General features: G+C 57.2%; 1 protein-coding gene across 1 annotated transcript in view; it reads right to left on the bottom strand.

Annotated features, from left to right (window-relative positions):
• Nucleotides 1-8,881, bottom strand: part of HAUS7 (HAUS augmin like complex subunit 7) — a 23,527-nt gene extending 14,646 nt beyond the window's left edge. The window contains exons 1-3 of the mRNA XM_006087701.3: nt 8,672-8,881; nt 7,332-7,447; nt 2,647-2,714 (exon numbers count right to left, since the gene is read on the bottom strand). Of these exons, the coding sequence (XP_006087763.1) occupies nt 2,647-2,714; nt 7,332-7,447; nt 8,672-8,839 (352 nt within the window). The 5' untranslated portion in view covers nt 8,840-8,881. The remainder of the gene's footprint in view (nt 1-2,646; nt 2,715-7,331; nt 7,448-8,671) is intronic.
• Between the last annotated feature and the right edge of the window lie 11,231 nt (nt 8,882-20,112).

Raw genomic sequence — 20,112 nt, 5'->3', positions numbered from 1 at the left:
TGGATAAGGAAGCAGGTGGACCACACACCTAGGTGCTAGGACTGCCTCTTGCTGTGTGACCTGCACCCAGTCACTGCCCCTCTCTGGGCATCAGTTTCCTCACCTAAAAATAAGGGGTCAAATCCCATGGTCTTCCATATAGGGACCTACAGCTGCCTGAGGAGCTGACAGAGGTCAGAGAACCTTCCAAACACTCTGTGTGCTGCCTTTTCGGAGACCTTGCCAGGCCAAAGCAAAAGGAACCATTGCTCCCATTTGTCAATTTCCTACACACCTTTCATGTCATCGTCTCCTTTCCTCTTGCCACCAACCCTAGGAAGTGAGCCTTAGTTTCATTTTACAAGTTGGGAAACTGAGTCCAGGGTGCCCTGGGTATTTTCTGAGGAACCATCTGGTATACAGAGAAAGGCCAAGACTTGGAGCCAGAAAGCCTTGGGCCAGTGCCAACTCCCCACCCCCCACCTAGCACTGTGGCAGTGTCCTTACCCTCACAGGCAAAGCCCATCTCCTACCCCACGTGCCTCAGTGGCAGAACAGGCAGAACTCTGGCATCTGCTTTGAAAGGTTTGGTGCAGGAAGCAAGCAGCGCATCTATGAGAAAGTATTAGTAATCCTGGAACGCTGTACCGATGCCAATTATACCCTCAAGCACACCTGCTCTGCCCACAGCCCTTAACCCCAAATCCTTGTGTCCTCCCTGGCCCCTCTCCTGCTTAGCCCACATCCAAGCCTCGGGGAGTCTGGCTGACCCTCATCCCTTCACTATAAATCCAGGATCTGGGCAGCACCCTGCTCCCCGCCCCCCCCCCCCATTTCTAGCCTGGTTCACTGCAAGACCCTCCCAATGGTCTCCCTGCCTCTGCCTGGGCCTCCTATTCCCAGCCCAGTGGTCTGAGGGACCCTGTGAAACCCAAAGTCAGGTTGCAGCTTTCCTCAGAGTAAAAGTCAACATCCTTCTGTGGCCCACAAGGCCTGGCTGGATCTGGCCCCATCCCCCTCTAGCCACACCCCACCACTCTCCCCTTGCTCTCCACTCAACACCAGCCACCTGGGCCCCTTCACTGTTCCTCAAAGCTGCCAGGCACACACAAGCCTACCTCAGGCCCTTTGCACTTGCTGTTCTAGTGCCCTGAACACTATTCTTCCTGGCATTTACCGGACTCCCTTCCTCCCTTCCTGGAAGTCTCTGTTCCAAAGAGAGGACTTCCCTGGCCTTCTTATGTCAACAGCACAACCCTTCTCCCAACCCACCCAGGCACCACTTCGCCTGCTCCTGCCTTTGTTTGTAGTGTTTCTCACCATCCACATATTGAGAATCTGGCTGCCTTCTCTGCTTATTACCTGTCTTTCCCCGCTAGCACCTAAGCACCGTGAGAGCAGTATAACTTCCTGCTGCACTGCTAGCACCTAAAACAGTGCCGGGTGCTCCACTAAGACTTGTTCGATGGATTGGTGATTCCCATTTACACTCTTGGACAAGCACTCATGTCTATCACCTGCTTGGACACTCAGCACACTCCCACTAGGTGGGCAGCGCTGAGGTTATCGTGGCACTTTACAGAGGAGAAAACTGAGGCCGGAAATGGCAAGGTCAAGGCTGTGGGCTGGGGTTAGCACCTGTGCGTGCATGTGTGTTAGACAATGCAAGTGCTGTCTGATGGCCAGGCTCACCGGGCTTGGACACGGTCCTGTCAGCAGGGAAGTAGCGGACACAGTGCGGGGGGAGGCCAGCCCCCAAGTCAGCCTTGCAGGCTCCGAGATACAATGCCCTGTTCTTCTGGCCTATTTGAGCCTCAGGGACAACTGCACTCAGATAATTAATTTGGCAGTGCCGGCTGGGACATGGATCAGGACTCCAGGGTCCAGTTTACTCCATCCTGGTGCGGCTGGGCCAAAGGCAGGCCCGTGGAAATTTCAACTTTTGGAGACATCACTGTGAAGATGAAGAGTCAGCCACCACCCTGAGGACCGCAATTGGGTGCCCTTTATCTAATAATGTCCATTACTGGGTTACGGACAGTTTCTGCCAAGAGAGGATTGAAAAGAAGTGGTTACAAGACAAGCCCCCGGGGCCAGCTGCCGGTGTGCTCCTAGGAGTACCAGGTGTAGTGTGCACGTGCACACACCAGTGACACAGGGAGATAACCATCAGTGGCATCGGCAGGAGCAGCTGTCTCTGCCCACAGTGCCTCAGGGGATGGACTGGCAGGGTGACAGGTTCTTGGTCTTATTCACATGCCCCTATGAGAGCAGCTCACCATTTGCTACATCAGTGGGGGAGGAAGCCTGATTCTAGAAAAGTGGTTCTCAACCTTCCTAATGCCGCGACCCTTTAATACAGTTCCTCATGTTGTGGTGACCCCCAACCATAAAATTATTTTCGTTGCTACTTCATCACTGTAATTTTGCTACTGTTATGAATCATAATGTAAATATCTGATATGCAGGATGTATTTTCATTGTTCGCGACTCACAGGTTGAGAACCGCTGTTCTAGAAGATTCTAGCAACATCCACAGGGTGTGCACCATCCAGAAGAAAACACCAGTCCAATGGGAAATTCATACCTCACTAAGGAGGTCATGCACACGCTCAGAATTGCCCAGAATCCACCACCCAACTCCCAACTCCCCTCACACAGACTCACCCTGGATCTTCGCTTCTTCTGGGGTCCTACTTGTTGGGTTGAGAACCGGTGCCGAGGAGGGACAGGCCCTGCAGGTAAAGAGCAAAACCAGTCAGGGCTGAGTGAGCTGCAGAGGCACCCTCACGACCCCTCCTTATACAAACTCTAAAAAGTGAATTACTGTCCGGCCGGTGTAGCTCAGTGGTTGAGCATTGGCCCATGAACCAAGAGATCGTGGTTCGATCCCAGTCAGGGCACATCATGGGTTGCAGGCTCGATCCCCAGAAGGGGCATGCAGGAGGCAGCCAACGGATGATTCTCTCTCATCATTGATGTTTCTATCTCTCCCTCTCCTTTCCTCCCTGAAATCAATAAAAAAAAAGTGTATTTTTTTTTAATCAGCAGTGAGGGTTTGGGGGGTTAACTCCAGGTCACAACTTTAAGCCATTTGGGGGCTCCTAGTATTATGGGCTCTGGGTTCACACGCCCCACCTCCTGGGTGGTGAGACAGCAATTCTAGCTGCCCCTCCTAGTGTGGCGGAGCCTCAGCCTCGATGACACCACACCGATAAATGAAACAGTGGCCACCCATAAGCATCTTGCCTTAAGATGCTGAGCTGATGGACAGAACCCTTTCCAGACACAGACCACATCCAAAGGCAGTAAGGGCCACAGTGCCTGACAGGCAGCACGAGTGACATGCAGCTCAGGCCTCCCGCTGGGTCCCCTCTGTGAGGAGGCCATGGTGTGAGCCCCAGGAGCGGGTTGCCATGGTGGGACCTCCCTACATAAAGACAAGAGACATCAAGATACCTAGAGACTGCGCCTTCTCATCACGCTGACTGTTCCATGGCGAGGGCTCATTGCTCCTTCCCTGGGGCCATGCCTAGAAATGCCTTGTCCCAGGCCACACCTGCCCTGACCATGCTGGGGCCCTGGGAGCTAGTGGGGCCTGGGACCCCTGGGACTGTAGTAGAGAGGGGGCTGGACCAAGCAGCCTCAGCTGCTCAGCTGCACCTGTCTTCATACCTCATTAAGGCAACACAGCCCCACCCCATCCCTGTTCTGCCAAAAAAGGCAGGGGCAGAAAGGGCAGGAGAAAGCGCCCACCCTGTGAAATGCTAGGAGGCTGGCCCCTGGGCCTGCTTGCCAGGCAACGTTCCCACTCACAAGGCACCAAACACTGGTGAGTGCTCAGCGGTCCAGCAGGCTGAACCACAGCAAAGCACTTCGACACGCTAAGGAACAAGTCCGTAAAAGCCTAAGTGACCTTGCTCGGGAAGGGCTTTCATTAAAGTCGATTTTCCTGGAGCAGCAGGGAGCGGGGCAGAAATGAACAGCGTTCAAAGCCTTGAAAGCAAGTACAGCTCTTTGCGAGCCAAGGAAACTCATGTTCCACGAACTCATCCACCCAGGGGACCTGTGGCTCTGCTCCCCTCCTGCACCGAGGGCCAGCTCAACTGGCATTTAGGCCACCAAGAGCTGCCATGCTGAGCTCCCCAGCCAATGCTGGGTGCAGCTCCCAGGTTCTGCCAAGAGAGGGGTGAACAAGGTGGCCCTAAACGAGGCCTGAAATGGAAAGCCACGTGCAAAGAAAGCCAACATGAACTTGGGGGGGAAAGTGAACTCTGTCCAATCCTCTTTTCGGGCCCTTGAAAGGACTATAGCACTTTTGCCAGCGTGGGATCATTAAAAGGATTCAGTTTCTTGTGTTTAAAAAAGTACTAAAAGCATCTGAGGAATGCAGCTGTGGACTGCTCCCATGCCTCCCTGGCCAGCAGAGAGACCCAGTGCCCAGCTTCCTCTGGCCAGGCAGATCTGGGCTCCCTCCCCCAGGATCTCCAAGCCATAGCCTTGGCCTCCCTCCTCCTGGGAGGGAGCTCAAGACCCCAGCACTAGTCCAGGCTATTCTCAGTTCTCTCTCCTCCCAGGTTCCTGGACAAGGCGCTGGCCCCTCCAGGGCTGGCAATGGCTGGCACGTGAGCCATCTGCCACTCTGAGCCAGGAGCCTGCCATCTTTCCCTGCAGCTGTTGCTACACCTTCCATATTGGTCTCCCTGCCTCCGGTCTCTCCCCTCCAAATCCATCTGCCACAGAACCCGTGTCACCTTGCCAAAATGCCAATTTCAGTATGGCACTTCCCTGGTCCCACGCTCTTCCTGCACAGAGCACCAAATTCAAAGGCCTCATGTGGCTTGCAAGGCTCCACGTGAGCTGCCCTGGGCCGCCATTCAGGCTGCTGCTACCTGGCTCTCCCTCCCACACAACTCCCTGCTCCTGTGGAAATGAGCACCTACCATCACCTGTTCCATCCCAGGTCAAATGCCACCTCCTCCCTGCCAGTGTCCGCGGCACAGACTGTGGAGGTGTGCCCAATACTGGGATTTGTGTCTTGGCCTTTTGCAGCCACTAAAGCCCCAGCTCCTGGAGGGCACCCATCCGAATCTGAGGCACCTGGAACGGCACAAGTGCGCATGTGCCCCTGGGCCCTCGTCAGTACAACACCGCTGCAGTCCGGCCTGGTGGGGAAGCCCTGCCTGGTACCTGCCCCAGCAGCTCTCAGTGCTTTGCAGAGCCAAACAGGACAGCGGGCAAGACAAAAGCAACAGGCTGAGGACTCTGGCAGGAGTGTGCTCCAAGGCTGTGGGTGTCCAGGGGAAGAAAGAATATGTTTTGCTCTGGAAACTGGAGACTTTTTTAAAAAAATATATTTTTATTGATTTCAGAGAGGAAGGGAAAGGGAGCGAGAGATAGAAACATCCATGATGAGAGAGAATCATTGATCGGCTGCCGCCTGCATGCTCACTACTGGGGATTGAACCCACAACCTGAGCATGTGCCCTGACCACAGAATCGAACCGTGAACTCCTGGCTCATAGGTCAATGCTCAACCACTGAGCCACCGCAAGCGAGACCTTTAAAAAAGAGATAGGATGTGCCCTGGTTCAGTGGGTTGAAGCATTGTCCCATGCACCAAAAGGTTGCAGGTTTGACCCCTGGTCAGGGCGTGTGCGGGAGGCAGCAATGTGTTTCTCTTTCACGTGGATGCTTCTATCTCTCTTTCTCACTTCTTCTAAAATTAATTTTTTTAAAAAAATTTAAATAATAAAAAATAAGTCATAGCTGGTTTGGCTCAGTGGATAGTGTTGGCCTGTGGACTGAAAGATCCCCAGTTCAATTCCGGTCAAGGGCACATGCCTGGTTTGTGAAGTCGATCCCCAGTAGGGGGTATGCAGGAGGCAGCCAGTCAATGATTCTCTCTCATCATTGATGTTTCCATCTCTTTCTCCCTCTCGCTTCCTCTCTGAGATCAATAAAAATATATTTTAAAAATAAAAAATAAATAAAAGGAGATAGGACGTGTGACCTGGGTTTTTGAAGGCTGTGTCAGAGTATGTGCGACATGCAGAGACCTGAAGGGCACTTCCAGGAGGGAGAACAGGTGAGCGAGAGCAAAAGGTTATGAGTGCGGGTATACCAAGGTCTGTGGTGAACCTGAGGGACGAGCCTGCAATGCAGCAGGAGAGACTTAAGCATGAAAATGCCTCTTCCTTCCTCCTGGCCGTCCTAGGACACCCAGCTCAGGGCCAGGCCTGCTGATATCCAGTGGCCCGGCAGGCACCAGCTGGGTTCAGGCTAGACCAGCCGTGGGCAAACTACGGCCCGCAGGCTGGATCCGGCCCGTTTGAAATGAATAAAACTAAAAAAAAAAAAGACCGTACCCTTTTATGTAATGATGTTTACTTTGAATTTATATTAGTTCACACAAACACTCCATCCATGCTTTTGTTCCGGCCCTCCGGTCCAGTTTAAGAACCCATTGTGGCCCTCGAGTCAAAAAGTTTGCCCACCCCTGGGCTAGACCCTCGATCCTCCACTGCCAGGCTCCTGCCCAGGTGTCTTCTGCAGCTGCAAAGGCAGACAGGCCAGGCTGAAGAGGGGCAGGCCCAGGCCTGGCCTCATGAAAGGCGCCTGTACCAACCCTGCCTGGGCATCCCTGGGGCTCATGTCCAAAAGCACAGGGCCTGTCTTCCCCACTGGAGCATTAAGACAGATGCTCAGCTCAGGGGCTGCTGCTCCCAAGAAACAGACATTCTGTGGACTTTCTAGATCTTTCCCTTGCCATCAAGGCAGGCTTTGCTTCCCCTACACCAGTGGCTGACCACTGCCCTACACAGTGCCAAGCACATACACCAGGCCACACTTTGACCTGAAGGACTGGGAAACAGGGGGTCTTGGCTTGCTTGTCACTCCTGAGTGATAAGACCCGAGGCAGTTACAACACCAGCCTGACCCTCAGGTTCCCAGTCTGAAAACAAAACGACTAAACTGAGTAGATCATTTCTCAGGCTCCTTCCAGTCTGGAAATCAGTAGTCAACGTAAAAAAAAAAAAAAAAAAAGAATGCTCAGAAGCCAAGCTGAGTTCTTCAGCCAAGTGGTGAAGAGACTCCCCAAAGCAATGGTGGGGGGGCATTTTCACCCCAAATTTGACCATGGCTCCATAGCTGGCACTTCTTACCTCAGCAGCTGTTGTCACAGTGATCTGGGGTAGGGAACAGAGCCCCTGGGGTAAGGGGGGAGGGGACGGGAGGAGGAGAGGGGCGGGAGAGGGAACCAGGGACAGAACAAACTCTATCTGGCTCAGGTGGGTTGAGTGGCACCACGTGTGTCACTGAAATGGGGGAGGAAGCAGCTGCTCCATTACCGTGTATACATCCACTGCAGGATATCCATGCGGTACTTCGAGGGAGTACACAGCAGTTGCTTCACAGTCTCTGGTTGTTTGATGTGAAGACCCTTGAGGAAGGGGCATTGGAGGTCCTAAGCAAGGAAGGGGAAAGCCAGGAAGCTTTAGAAAACCAGAATCACTTCTGTGCTCATGCCCTTGCTGCTCCTCCACGTATGTTCACTGCCACCGGGCACACACCAGGCTTGTTAGCACTTCCAACCCTGCAGCGTCCTCCCCTCCATCTTGCCCGGGGGTAAATTCCCCTCATTCTCATCCCCAACTATGACAGCCTGCCACCCCACCTCCATAAAATACGCCCCTCTCTGGGCTCCCATAGCAATCTGACCTAGTAGCAAATAAGGGCTTTAGCAAGATTCTGAGACGTCAATGCAAGCTCCTGGCTAAGGGACTAAAAGGACAGGGAGGGAGATGGGGCCCACAGGGCCTCTTCTGGAGGGGAGGGGAGCAGAGGGGAGGAGGACAGGGGAGGGGAGGAGAGGGGAGGAGAGGGAAGGGAAAGGGAAAAGGGGAGGAGAAAAGGGGAGGGGAAAAAGGGAGGGGAGAGGGCCAGGGAGGGGAAGAGAGAGAAGGAGAGTGGAGGGGAAAAGTGAAAAAGAAGGGAGGGGAAATGGAGGGGAGGGGGAGAGAAGGGGGGAAGAAGAGGGGGGGGGAAGTAGAGGAGAGGGAGACAGAGGAGGAGAGGAGGATAGGGGAAGGGGGAAGGGAGGGGGATAGAACAGGGGAGGGGGAAGTGGGAGGGGACAGGGGAAGGGGGAGGTGAGGGGGATAGAGCAGGGGAGACAGAGGAGAGGGGAAGAGAATAACACCCGCAGGGGAGGGGAGGGGGGCAGGCGCACGGGGGAGGGTAGGAGGAGACGGCGGGGAGAGTGGAACCAGGGACAGCTACCCAACCTTAAGTAGTGGGCTTCTTCACTACTAAGACCATTGGCCTGTGACGCAGATTGGCCTGTGACGCAGATTGGCATGGGGCATGGACCCTGCCCGCCTGTCTCCCCAGCCCCCCTCCCCCCCGCCCCTCGAAACTAACGGTCTGTTCCCTCCCCCTCCTTGCACTTGATTCGCGCGCCCAGAAGGCGCTGGCCAGGACTACCAGACACTGGCCGTGGAGACAGCAAGAAAGCCCGGGGCCGCCCAAGGGGCAGATGCGGACACCCCTCAAGGCGTTCCCAATAGCGGGAGCGCAGCGGGGAGATAGGGGCGGTGCACACAGCGCCACCGACTTCCGAGGGAGGCCCGCCAGCCCCGCCGCCCGGCCCCCCGCCGCCGCCCCGGGTGGTTCCCTGGGCCCGCAGCACCTTCAGCTTCTCAAACACATCCATGGCTAGCTTGGACTCTCTGTCCTCAGCCTGGTTCTCGGGGCAGTAGCAGCCTCCGCCAGCGCCAGCGGCAGCATCACCGCCGGCAGCAGCGCCAGCGTCAGCACCAGCAGCGGCAGCACCAGCAGCAGCACCCAGCTCGGCCATGTTTCAGGCTCTTCGTGGCGCCCGGGGCTCACAGGCCAGCGTTGCTGCCAATCACGCAGTAGCCGCAGTCCTGCCGCCCACCAGTCTGAGACGGGGCGGGGCCTCCACCGCGCCTTCCCATTGGATTTCTCACGCGCCAGAGAGGGGCGGGGCGAGGCAGTGGGCGGAGCCTGGGCGGGCTCTCAGTCACCAGCCTGGCTCGCGTCACTTGCGTGGGCGACCAGATCGGTGACGCATGCGGGAGAGCCTCCTCCAGGAGAGGGCGCTCCTTGGTCGGGTTCTCCCTGGGAGGATGAAGGGGAGCTTTGGGGACGGAATGGAACTGGGACTTGTGTCCAGTCTCCCAGGGCTATGCTCTACCTCCTGTTTCCCACACAACTGGAGTTAAAGGGGAATTTCTTGAGTTCGAATCCGACCCCAACAGTCACTAGCTGTGTGATTTGGGGCGGGTTACCTAACCTCACTTGCCCTCACTTAATGGGAATAATAAGAGCACTTACTTCATTGGGTTGTTAAATACCTAATACAGTACCTGGCACATAAAAAGCACTATGTAAGAATAAAAGTTTATTGTTATTATGCTGGGCCCTGCTACTTCCCCCTCCTCCTCCCCTAGACAGTCTTTGGCCTTCCTGGAAGGCTCTGTGGCTCCTTTCTGCCTGTCCACTTACACATTTCTTTGCATCTCTCAAAATAAGTCTGGAATGAAATTTGTCAGCTGGTCATCTCCCATACTTCTAAAGCCCCCAACTCAGTGAATGCCCACATCCCCAAGACCTGCTGATCAGATTAGGTGGGAAGGAGCTGGAGGGTGGCTAATGCCCAAGGAGTGGGGAGCCAGTGGCAGGCAGCGGCTACCAGCCTTCCTCTGTCCTCTCCAGGGTCTATCCCTCCTCCGTGCCTCCCCCTGCCATTTCCTGAAGGGTGGGATCAGGGGACAAGTCTAGAGGCAGGGAGACCTGGGGACCTGGCAGGAAGCAACTGCAGTCAACTGAGTGACAGGAGAGGGCTCAGCTCTGTCTGGGAGAAGGGGGTGGGCAGGAATCTGGGCTAACAGGAAGGGACCCCGGCCTGGCCTTGTGGGGTAGGGCCTGAGGCCTTATTGAACAGTTTGTAATTCCAATCTATTCTGAGGACACGGAGCCTCGGAGCCTCGGAGCCTCAGAGCCTCTGAACTTGAGCTGAAGGGACAGCCAGCCCTGGCCCAGGGGCCCAGGGACCCAATGACAGGCAAAGCACCTTAAGACCCCCTCCCCCTCCCCCTCCCCCTCCCCCTCCCCCTCCCATGTTGCTGCTGCCTTGGGTCCTTCTGGCCGCTGAGGGCTATAGGGACTTTGGGTTGTTTTCTAAATCTCTTTTTCTCTTTTTGTTTTTCTTTCTTTTTAAAAAATTTCATTGCAATCACAGCCCCAGCTCAGACGTTCAAATTTTTGTGGGTTCTTTTCTGTGGATCTTTCCTAGGACTGGGGAATTTGGCGGGAGAAACCACGGCAGTGTGGTAGCCTCCCCCACCCTCCCCATATCCTCTGCTCCTGAGAATCAGGAAGAAACCAGCCCCTGTGTATTCTGGAAGAAAATTCCCCTTCTCCACCCAGCCCGATGGAGCCAGTACTCTAAGCAGCCCATTCCCAACTCAGCAGCTCTGTCTACGGCACAGGGTGGGACGCAGAGAGATTGGCAGGGCCTTGAGGGCAGAGAAGAACATCTCAAGGGGCGATGGGGTCCATCCGCCTACATAGAGGACCTGCTGGCCAGCCCTCAGCCCATGGAGATGCTGCTGAGCACGCAGCAGCAGGCTCCAGCCTCCCAGCCCACATCCCCCCCCTAATCATGGTGCCTCCCAGGCACCCTCTACTGGAAAAGCTGGAGGCTGGGATGGCAACAGAGACTGCTGTGGGGAAGAAAGGGCCGAGTGGTAGAAACTTCTGGAAATGTGGACTCAAGCTCAATACAAGGAAGTCCTTCTCCCAGAGGGCACTGTCTAAATACTAGCTTGCTGCCTGAAAAGGGAGGGAGCTCCCTGTCTTAGGTGTACAAGCCCGGGGTCGGGGATGGGGGGCAAGTAAGGATGTGGAGGGATGGGTTGCTACAGTGAAGGAGTGAACAGCTCTCTAAGGGTCATTCCTGCCCAGAGTCCCTGGGTTCTGTGAGGGAGGCTTGTGCAGGTCAGGGGCTGAAAATGGGACTAAAGAACCCTTCTGGGGGGGGGGCGGCGTGCAGAGGTGTGGGGGTGATCAGAGGAGACCATAGGGCCTGGGGCAGACCCAGACACTGCATGCAGCAAGAGCCAACCTCCTGATCGTGGGGGAAACTTGGCCATAGATCCCAGCAGGGCCTCAGCCATATGTCAGTGCTTGGAAAACAGGTTGGAAAATGCGACCAGTTGACAGACACTGGCCCCACTGAGCCACGGACAGGCTGGCAGGCAGTAGAGGCCGAGACAGCTGCCACACGAAGCACCTCACTCTGTGCAGAAATGTACAGCCAGCCAGGCAGCTTCACCCGATGGCCTCCCTGCCCTAGAGCAGGGGGCTCTCGGTGGGAGCTGTGCAGGGCACTGGGCAAGGGGGGGGGCAAGAGCATCTCAACCCCACTGTTCCAGCTGCCTGAGCAGCAGACCTTGGGGTGCGAGGTGAATCTTAATCAGAGTCCCCTTAACAAATATAGCCAATGAAATCTGAAGTTCAAGGGTTTACCTCTCCAGGAAGAGGAGATGGGTTGGCATCTGCTGCATCCAGCAGGGATGAAGGCCTTGCCCCACAGGGCCCACCAACTCCTGCCCCAGGAAGGGGGCAGCCTTGGAGGACAGAGGCGCCCTCCAGTCTACTCCCCTCTAAGATTCTCCAGTAAGAAAAGGGGGACCGCCCGAGCTGGTTTGGCTCAGTGAATAGAGCATTGGCCTGCGGACTGAAGGGTCCCTGGTTCCGGTCAAGGGCACATGCCTGGGTTGTGGGCTCGATCCCCAGTGGGGGGCGTGCAGGAGGCAGCCAGTCAATGATTCTCTCTCATCATTGATGTTTCTATCTCTTTCTCCCTCTCCCTTTTTTAAGTTACTGGGATGGCATAAATCTGGAGGGTTCCAGATCTGCCACGTTGGGCCTGACAGATGTGAGCTTACCATGAGTGTGGGCCTGGGGGAGTCTAGTGGTCCTAGCCCTCAATGGATGAGACTGTCAACACAGGAGCTAACTGATGACTGCCAGTTCTAGAATGTTCTCATTCTAGGCTCATGTCCACATTGGGAGTCCACTGGCACATGAGGATGGAGATGCCGCGCTGAGACCTTGGCCTCCTCTTCCTGTCACTTCTGGTCCCTGCGCTAGGGTGGGGACCATGACAATCCCAGGCCAGGGCAGCTGGAGAGCCAGCCCTTGAGAGGGGCAGGTGGCTCCCTGCCCATGGGACAGCTAGGCAGTGCTGCCCTCACACACGGTCAGACCTGGCCCTGCCTGGGGCTTCCTGCTTTAGAGCCCCACCACCACTTCCTGCCTCTGAGGGGCTCCCCAAGCCAAGTGGATGCCACCCACTCCCAGGACACAAGCTCCTGCAAGAGCACATTGCACATACCCAGAACCCCCCCCCCTTCCCCATCAGATCCCAGCCCATTCCTAGGGCCTCTCCCCTCTGAGAGTGAATCTCACTTGAGGTCCGAGGCGTTTGTAGGGGTGTGGACAGAGCCAGGCTGTGTGTGCCCGGTGTACCCAAAGTGAGCCCCTGGCCCCAGTGGAGGCAGGGGTGGAACCCACACGGATGGGGGCAGAGGCCAGGGCCGGGGTCTTCACACCCCTTGCTCCAGGCCCCACATATGGTGGACGCCCAGGCCTGGTCCCTTTGGGCTTTTGAGTTCCTCTCCCTCCCGTTTGCAGCAGTCTGGGAGAGTTTGGGGCTCAGTGAGGAGTGGGAAAATGGCACGTGTGCGGGTGGGGACCTCAGCCTCTCCCCCCACCCCCTCAACCCCCCCACCCCCGTGGCAGTGGCGGCGGGAGAGGAAATGGCAGGCGGGATGGCCCCCTCTGCGGGGAGACACTCGGGTCTAGACGGCTTGGCAAGGCCGGCAGGGCTGAGTCACATGCGTCTGGAGCTGGAGATTCGGGCGCCAGGACTGGAACATGAACGTGCCCGGTTGGGCGGGGGAGGGGGCGCTCGACCTCCCCTTCTGGCTCCCTTGCCCCCAGGCCAGCAGGAGCCCTGGTTTCTGCCCAGACTCTGTCTTCTGCCTGAGCCCCCTCCATGCCCACCTGGAGAGGCACGGGCAGCTTCCACGGGGGTCTAGCAGGTCCCACGTTATTGGCAGGGACCAAATGGGGTTTCAGACAGGGAGGGAGATGTGAAGTGATTCCCCACGTGTCCCCATCCTAATCATGGCCCTACTCCTTCAACCCAGCCATATCCCCCACCTGGGACCTTTTTTTGTCCCAAAGCCACCCTTATTGCACTCTGCCCCCTCCTTCCACCTTCCACTGTCACCCTCCCCAGGGACACCCACTCTGCAGCAGCTGAAGACCTCTGCCCCTCTCTCTGTGACCATGACCGCCAGTGCACCTTACTACCCGCCACCCCATCCCCAGCCTTCACTGTCCCGTTTGGGGTTTTGCGTACCCCTTCCCTCCTCCTCTCTCTGTCTCCGTCTGCCTTTCTCTCTCTCTCTCTCTCTCTCTCTCTCTCTCTCTCTCTCTCTCTCTCTCGCTCTTCCCCCTCCTCCTCCCCCTCCTCCTCACTCAGGAACACCAGGTCTTGGGCAAGGAGGAACGACACATGAGTCTGGATCACTGATGTATTTACTGCTCACAAAAGCATCTACAAGCAAAGTTGTTTAATTGGGACCAGATCCTCTGAGGTTTCGATGGCATTAAAACAAGATGAGTTTTTCTCTTGGGAAGAAACTGCTGGCAACAGGAAGAGGACATGGAAAGTTTGGCTTGTCTCTTCTCAAAGCTTAAAGAGGGAAAAGGCCCCTGTGCGTTGATTTATATACCATAGATGTGTGAACATACGCCCCACGGGTAGACCCGGCATCTGAGTGCACATGAGCATGCGCACATACTGATCTGGATGTTACTCAGACACAATGTGGAAGGTTCAAGAACAGGCCTGGCCTGGCCGGGTGGCTCAGTTGGTTGGGCGTCGTCCCGTGCACCAAGAGGTTGCCAGTTCAATTCCGGGTCAGGGCACATGCTGGGGTTGCAGGCTCCATCCCCAGCTGATCAATGTTTCTAACTCTCTCTCTCCCTTTCCCTTCCTCTCTCTCTAAAAAAAAATCAATTAAAAAACATTTTCAAAATGTTGAGAGAGAGAGAGAGAGAGAGAGAAAACAGGCCTGCTCCCACGCTCTGGGGGTCACCACAAAGGTGGTCTCTGGCTGCAGAGCCAGCGTTCTGGCCTGGGCCCTGGCAGAAGGCTTGGCACCCAGTAGGGGGTTTGATGCACTTGTCAAATGACAGATCATAGAAGGGCAGGACAAGCAGCCCAGACCTTAGCCCTGAACTCCAGATTCACACATGGAACTGCCTTCTGGATGTCTCTGCTTGGCTGTCTTAATCTCCAGTCTCACACCTGACAGGGGCAAGTTGGACTCCCAGCTTTTGACTCTGGGCCTGCAATTCTGACTCTACCCTCTTCCCCCACCTGAGGCCTCCACCCTGGGCCAGTCATGCACTGGGGGGGGGGGGGGGGGGGCGGGTGCCCCTCAGCCTGGCCTGCACCCTCTCGCAGTTCGGGAGCCCTCGGGGGATGTCCGACTGACGGCTTAGGCCCACTCCCTGCTCTTGGAGGAGCGGGTCTAAGCCATCAGTCGGACATCCTTAGCACTGCCACAGAGGCAGGAGAGGCTCCCGCGCTGCTGTGCTCTCCAGCCTTGAGCCCAGCTTCTGGTTGAATGGCACTACCCCTGTGGGAGTGCACTGACCACCAGGGGGCAGCTCCAGCATTGAGCATCTGCCCCTGGTGGTTAGTGCGCATCATAGCGACCAGTAGTTTGCTGTTTGGTTGATTTGCATATTAGCCTTTTATTATATAGGATTATATAGGATGAGATCATGTACTAGTAAGTCCTCTGCTCAGACATCCACAGTAGAACCTTGGCCAGTTTGGCTCAGTGATTAGAGCTTTGGCCTGAGGACAGAAGGGTCATGCGTTCAATTCCCATTCAAGGGCACGTACCACAGTTAAAGGTTCCCCAGCAGGGGCACTTGTGGGAGGCAACCAATTGATGTGTCTCTCTTACATCGATGTTTCTCTCTCCATCTCTCTTTCTCCCCTCCTCCCTCCCTTCCACTTTCTAGAGATCAATGGAAAAAAATACCCTCGGGTGAGGATTTAAAAGAAGTCCCCAGTAGGTGCCTGTTTCCTTCAAGATCTAAGGCAAAATTGGCCTGCCCTCACTAACTTCACCTCTAACTCAGCATGCTCCACCACACTGGTGGTCCCTTGCTGGTTCTCACATTGGGCCCCAAACTTTCCTGCCCCAGGGCCTTTGCACTGGCTATCCCTCCTTTTTTTAGGGTGGGGGGGGCTCTTTGCTTGAGTTCCTTTTGTGTGGCTATCTCTTTTTCACTCACATCTCCATCCAAATGTCACTTTCTCACAGTCCTCATATGATCCCGTCAGAAATGCCCCTCCCTCTAGTCATCATGGCCAGCCCCTTTCTTTCCGATGGGGTCCCTGTGCTCTCCACTACACTGTCAGCTCTGTGAGTGCAGGGAGCTGGCCATGTGCACTGCACACAATGCCTGGCCCACAGCAGAAGCTCAGGAATGTTTGATGAGTGAAGAATCCATTCTCCAGTCCTCATTTGGTGGGTGGGGAGGGCTCAGCTGTGAAGTTCTAAGGAGCCTTGAGGGACAAAGAATGTTGCTTTGACATCCTCTGAGCTGCCAATTTGAGTTCCAATTTGTGCTGAGTATGCACGCATGTTTGGACAGTGGGCCACATGGAAGGGAAGGGCAGGGCAAAAGGGGGCCGGAGTCTCTTCCTTGCCCTTAGAATTCTGGGATTGTGCAGCTAGAAGGGACCTTGACCAGCTAATGCCATTTCTCTAGGCCCCTTCCAGCTCTCGGATTCTAGAACTTTCTAAGGAGCCCATGTCCACCACATTGAGATGACGAGACTGAGGCCCTGAGCGGGGAGGCTTGCTCCTGACATTAAATGGCCTGTCCGCCCAGGGACGGCTGGGAGCCCAAAACTCTTTCCAGCAACCCTGGGCTGCATCGCTGGTTCCTGGAAAATGTCGACACTCTCCCACCCTGCGCTCCAGACACCGGCTCGGGTAGTGCTGGCCAGGGGCCCTGCCTGCCTCAGCCCAAGTTCACGAGTGAGCTATGTGTGCAAGAGGGGCAGGCACATGAAGGCCCCTCTGGTTCTGCCGAGACCCCCGCAAGCTGGCTCTTCAAGGTCCCCACAATGGCCAGGCACCCTGAGACTGGGCAAAGTAGGTGGCCCCTGGTCCCCCCGCGGGGGAAGGGCATCTAGGACAGGAATCCCCCGGGAGCTGGGGAAGTGAGCGGCCAGGCCTCACCCCTTCCTGCCTAGGTGGGTAGGAGCAAGGGTCCCTCCCTTCTCCGGGCCACTGTGCCAAAGAACCTGGGAGCAGACTTCCCCCACCCCCAGCCCAGCTAATGGGAACCAGATGACAGGATGTTTAGTCAGCGCCTGGGGAGCAGCGAACAGGGGAAATGGGTTGGGGGGCAGAATTCCAGAATCCATCCCCAGGCAGGGGGAGGGTCAGGACTCCCACCACAGTTGTCTCCTAGGGCCCACCTCAGGGGAAGGCAGGAGGCCTGGCCTCTGGCATCTGACTTGGGTGAGCCAGGCTCTCTCTTCGTTCCTTCTCTGTCCTGAAGGTGGCGGGAAGTGGGGGGGAAGCGGGGGGAGAGAGTGGCTCAGTCTTCCAGGATCCCTGCGTAAAAATTTGCAAATCTCGCAAATCTCGATGAGTCTCCCAGTCACACCCAAGCCTCCCGTGCCTAAGGGCTCCCCTCCCCCAGCTTCAGCAGACTGCCAGCCCCGTCATCCTGTGTCACCCACAGGCACACAGGCACATGGCGGCTTCATCCTTGGCTCCCAAGGTGCTTGCTCGTGCTCACTCCCCAGACAGTCCCTGTCTCTAGGCTGCGTGTTGCATGGTCCCAGACTCAGGCTGTGAACCAGAGCCCTGGATGGGACAGGGGACAAGGTGTCCCTGCTGCACCCTGCGTGCTGTCCATCACACTGCTACCCGGACCCAAGTGGGCAGAGGCTGAGGGGCCCACCGAAGACCCACTTGCGGGGACACCCTGCCCTGACCATTGTCCAACCCTTCCTGGGTCTCACGCACTCCCACGTGGCTCCAGACCGAGACCTTGAACCCCAGGTGGTGATGGGAAGCTCCTTCCCTACAGCCCTTCCCAGCCCTGCTCCTCCTCCGCCCCTCCCCCACCCTCTCCGGCACCCCCGCCTTGCCCACAATTAACTCATTTTTTGAGATCGCTTCCAAACATAAGTCAACACTGGACAGAGCTGTAGGAAAAGCTTCCTCAACGCTGGCCCCGAGCAGCCTCGTGGTGAGCCCAGCCTCTTGGCTGTCCCCCACCCCCCGCCTGCCGTTGGCTTGGGGCTGGGGCCCTCTGAGGGCTGGCCCTGGGCCTTGGTCAGACACTCTCTTCTTTGACACTTGCTCCACCCTGGCGTCCCTGCCCCCAGGCCTGGCCTCCTTTCCACCTTGTCCCATCCTGACCTACAGGTGCCCCTCTGAGCCACAGGGCATGTGAGGGTGTGGGGGCACCTCGGGAACCCCTGATGACAGTGGTTACACTGGGACCTGGGGCTCTTGGCCAAGAAGTCTGGGGATACCTGTGAGATGGCCTTGCTCAGGCCACTGTCAGGCTGCCCAGGCCAGGGGTCCCCGAAGAGATGGCAGCCCCTGGTCCACACACACTCCAATCTGGGGTGGGAACACAGCCAGGGGGTCACAGGACATGGAACCCCGTCCATTTCATTTTATTTTTAAAAAACTTTTAAATATATTTTTTTCATTGATTTCAGAGAGGAAAGGAGAGGGAGAAAGAGAGAAACATCAATGAGAGAGAATCATGGATCGGCTGCCTCCTGTACGCCTCCTACTGGGGATCGAGCCTGAAACTTGGGCATGTGCCCTTGACCAGGAATTAAACCGTGACCTCCTGGTTCATAGGTTGATGCTCAACCACTGAGCCACATGGGCTGGGACCCCTCCATTTTATGAAGGAGATCATAGAGGCCTGGAGAAAAGGGCACTGCCCAGAGGTAGGCAAGGTGCTGGTAGAAGGACCAGGAGCTGAGCTGTGTACCCCAGCGCCCATGCCCAGGTCGCCCTGTGGCCCCAAGGGCTGGGTCCAACTAGCCCCCTTGGCTCTGCCCATGTGTCTGTTTCCCCTGGAATTGGGAGTCCTCAGCATTGGCGCACAGGTTCCCCAAAGTGCCAGAGCCGCCATTGCCCAGGTAGCCTGGCACCTGCCCCCTCTCCTGAGGACCCGAGGCCCGGCCCCTCTCCTTTCCCAGCCACGGAGGTAGGACCTGGCAGCCTCGGGTGGGCGGCCTGCTCTGCGGTGGGCCTCACAGGCCCGCTGTGTGTGGAAACAGAAGCCTCATTCATGGGGGCCACTGGGCTCGGGCCAGTGGAGAATAAATGCGGGCCTTATGGGAAAGTAGCGAGAGCGCTGAGGCCCAAGAAAATATCAATCTGCCTTTCTCCTCAGGTGGGAGCAAGGGATGCTGGGGAAAGTGGGGAGCAAGGCCTGGGGAGGTGTGTTTGGAGGGGGCTCCCTGGGGGAGGGCCAGGGTGGGGAGAGGCTCGGAGCACTGCAGCCAGGGCCAGGAGCTCAGGGAGCGGGACTGTCCGGTGCCATCCGAGGTGTCCCTTCCTGCCAGGGCCACCGCTCCCACCGCTCCCAGCTATTCATTCTCTCTGCCGACGCAGGCGCCCTGCGTGGCCTGCACACAGTGGCCATGAAGACCATGCTGCTCCCTGTCCTGGCTCTCTGGGTGGGGTGCTGCCCTGGAGGGGCCCTGGCTCAGCAGAGGCCGAGCCTGAGAGAGCCCATGGCCCCACCAACCCCCACGGGCTTGCCTGCCCTGCAGCTGCTGCTGCCCATCATGCCTGGGCGTCCCGATGGTGAGTAGGTGGCACCAGCAGGAGGAGGCTGGCAGGAGGGGAGCGCCCTGTCCCACCAGTGGAACCCCCCAGGGCTGGGGCAGAGGGAAAAAAAGCTGGTCACCCAAGGCTGCCCACCTTGGGTGCGGGAAGGGGCCTTAGAGGGGCCCATGGCCTCAGGGAACCATCCCTGGAGGGCATGGGGTGGACTGCAGATTCTTAGAAGCCCCGTGCCCATCCCGCAGGGTGGGAGCAGGGGAGGTAAGAGCCCCCCGCCCAGGAGGGGCCACTGTAGTGGGGCTGGAAGAATGGATCTGGATTTGCTGGTTGGGGAGCTGAGCTGGCTGCGCTGGGCCTGCTGGGGAGACTGAGAGAAGCATGGGAGGTTGGAAGTGGGGGGCCCGGGGCTGGGGTGGGGTGGCACAAGGGGCCCCAGGAAACCAGCTATGGTGTGGCCACTGGTTGTCGGCCCACCCCCAGGCCTGGGGGTGGGGCAGGAAGGGCCAGGGGTGGACCTGCAGGGAGGCTTATGGTCAGTACTGGTTAAACGGGGCCGCCATGCAGTGGAGGGGAGGCCTGGGGGCTATTGCCCCACCTTAGCCATTGCTGGTGACCCTTTTAAGTGGCCTCTGGGCTTGCCTTGCCCCCAGCAACCTCCCCTCCCAGCAGGCACTAGGGCTCCCACTTCTGAAAACAAGCTGCCAGGTGGCAGTGACCCCTTCGGATCTCCAGAGGCTATGCCCACCCTCCTGCCCAGGCAGCACCCACGGGGCCCCGGAGGCATAGGAGCAGGCTCAACCCCTCTGCCCGGGCCACTGAAGCCCTCCTGTGCCCACCCCAGGGGCCTACCTATGCCTTGTCCTGACAAGATGGAGGGTCCGCAACAGTAAAGAGCTGCCTCAGTTCTGAGAGGCAGGCAGGGTGACTCTGGTGCTAGGGGTCCCCTATGCTGGGGCCATGAAACCAGGAAATCTCTGACACTTGATGGCCTTGGGGGTCTGTGACAGAAGGATGGGAGCTCCTGGAGAGAGGACAGAAAGGCAGAAGTGAGGCCTGGGCACAGAGAGAAAGAGAGAGGGCGCCCTAGCCGGGTTGGCTCAGTGGATAGAGCGTTGGCCTGCAGACGGAAGGGTCCGGGTTCGATTCCGGTCAAGGGCATGTACCCCGG

Source organism: Myotis lucifugus, unplaced genomic scaffold, assembly GCF_000147115.1.
Source record: "Myotis lucifugus unplaced genomic scaffold, Myoluc2.0 scaffold_40, whole genome shotgun sequence".
Lineage (NCBI taxonomy): Eukaryota > Metazoa > Chordata > Mammalia > Chiroptera > Vespertilionidae > Myotis > Myotis lucifugus.
Note: the sequence above shows the minus strand (reverse complement) of the source record. Positions and strands in the feature narration are given on the sequence as shown.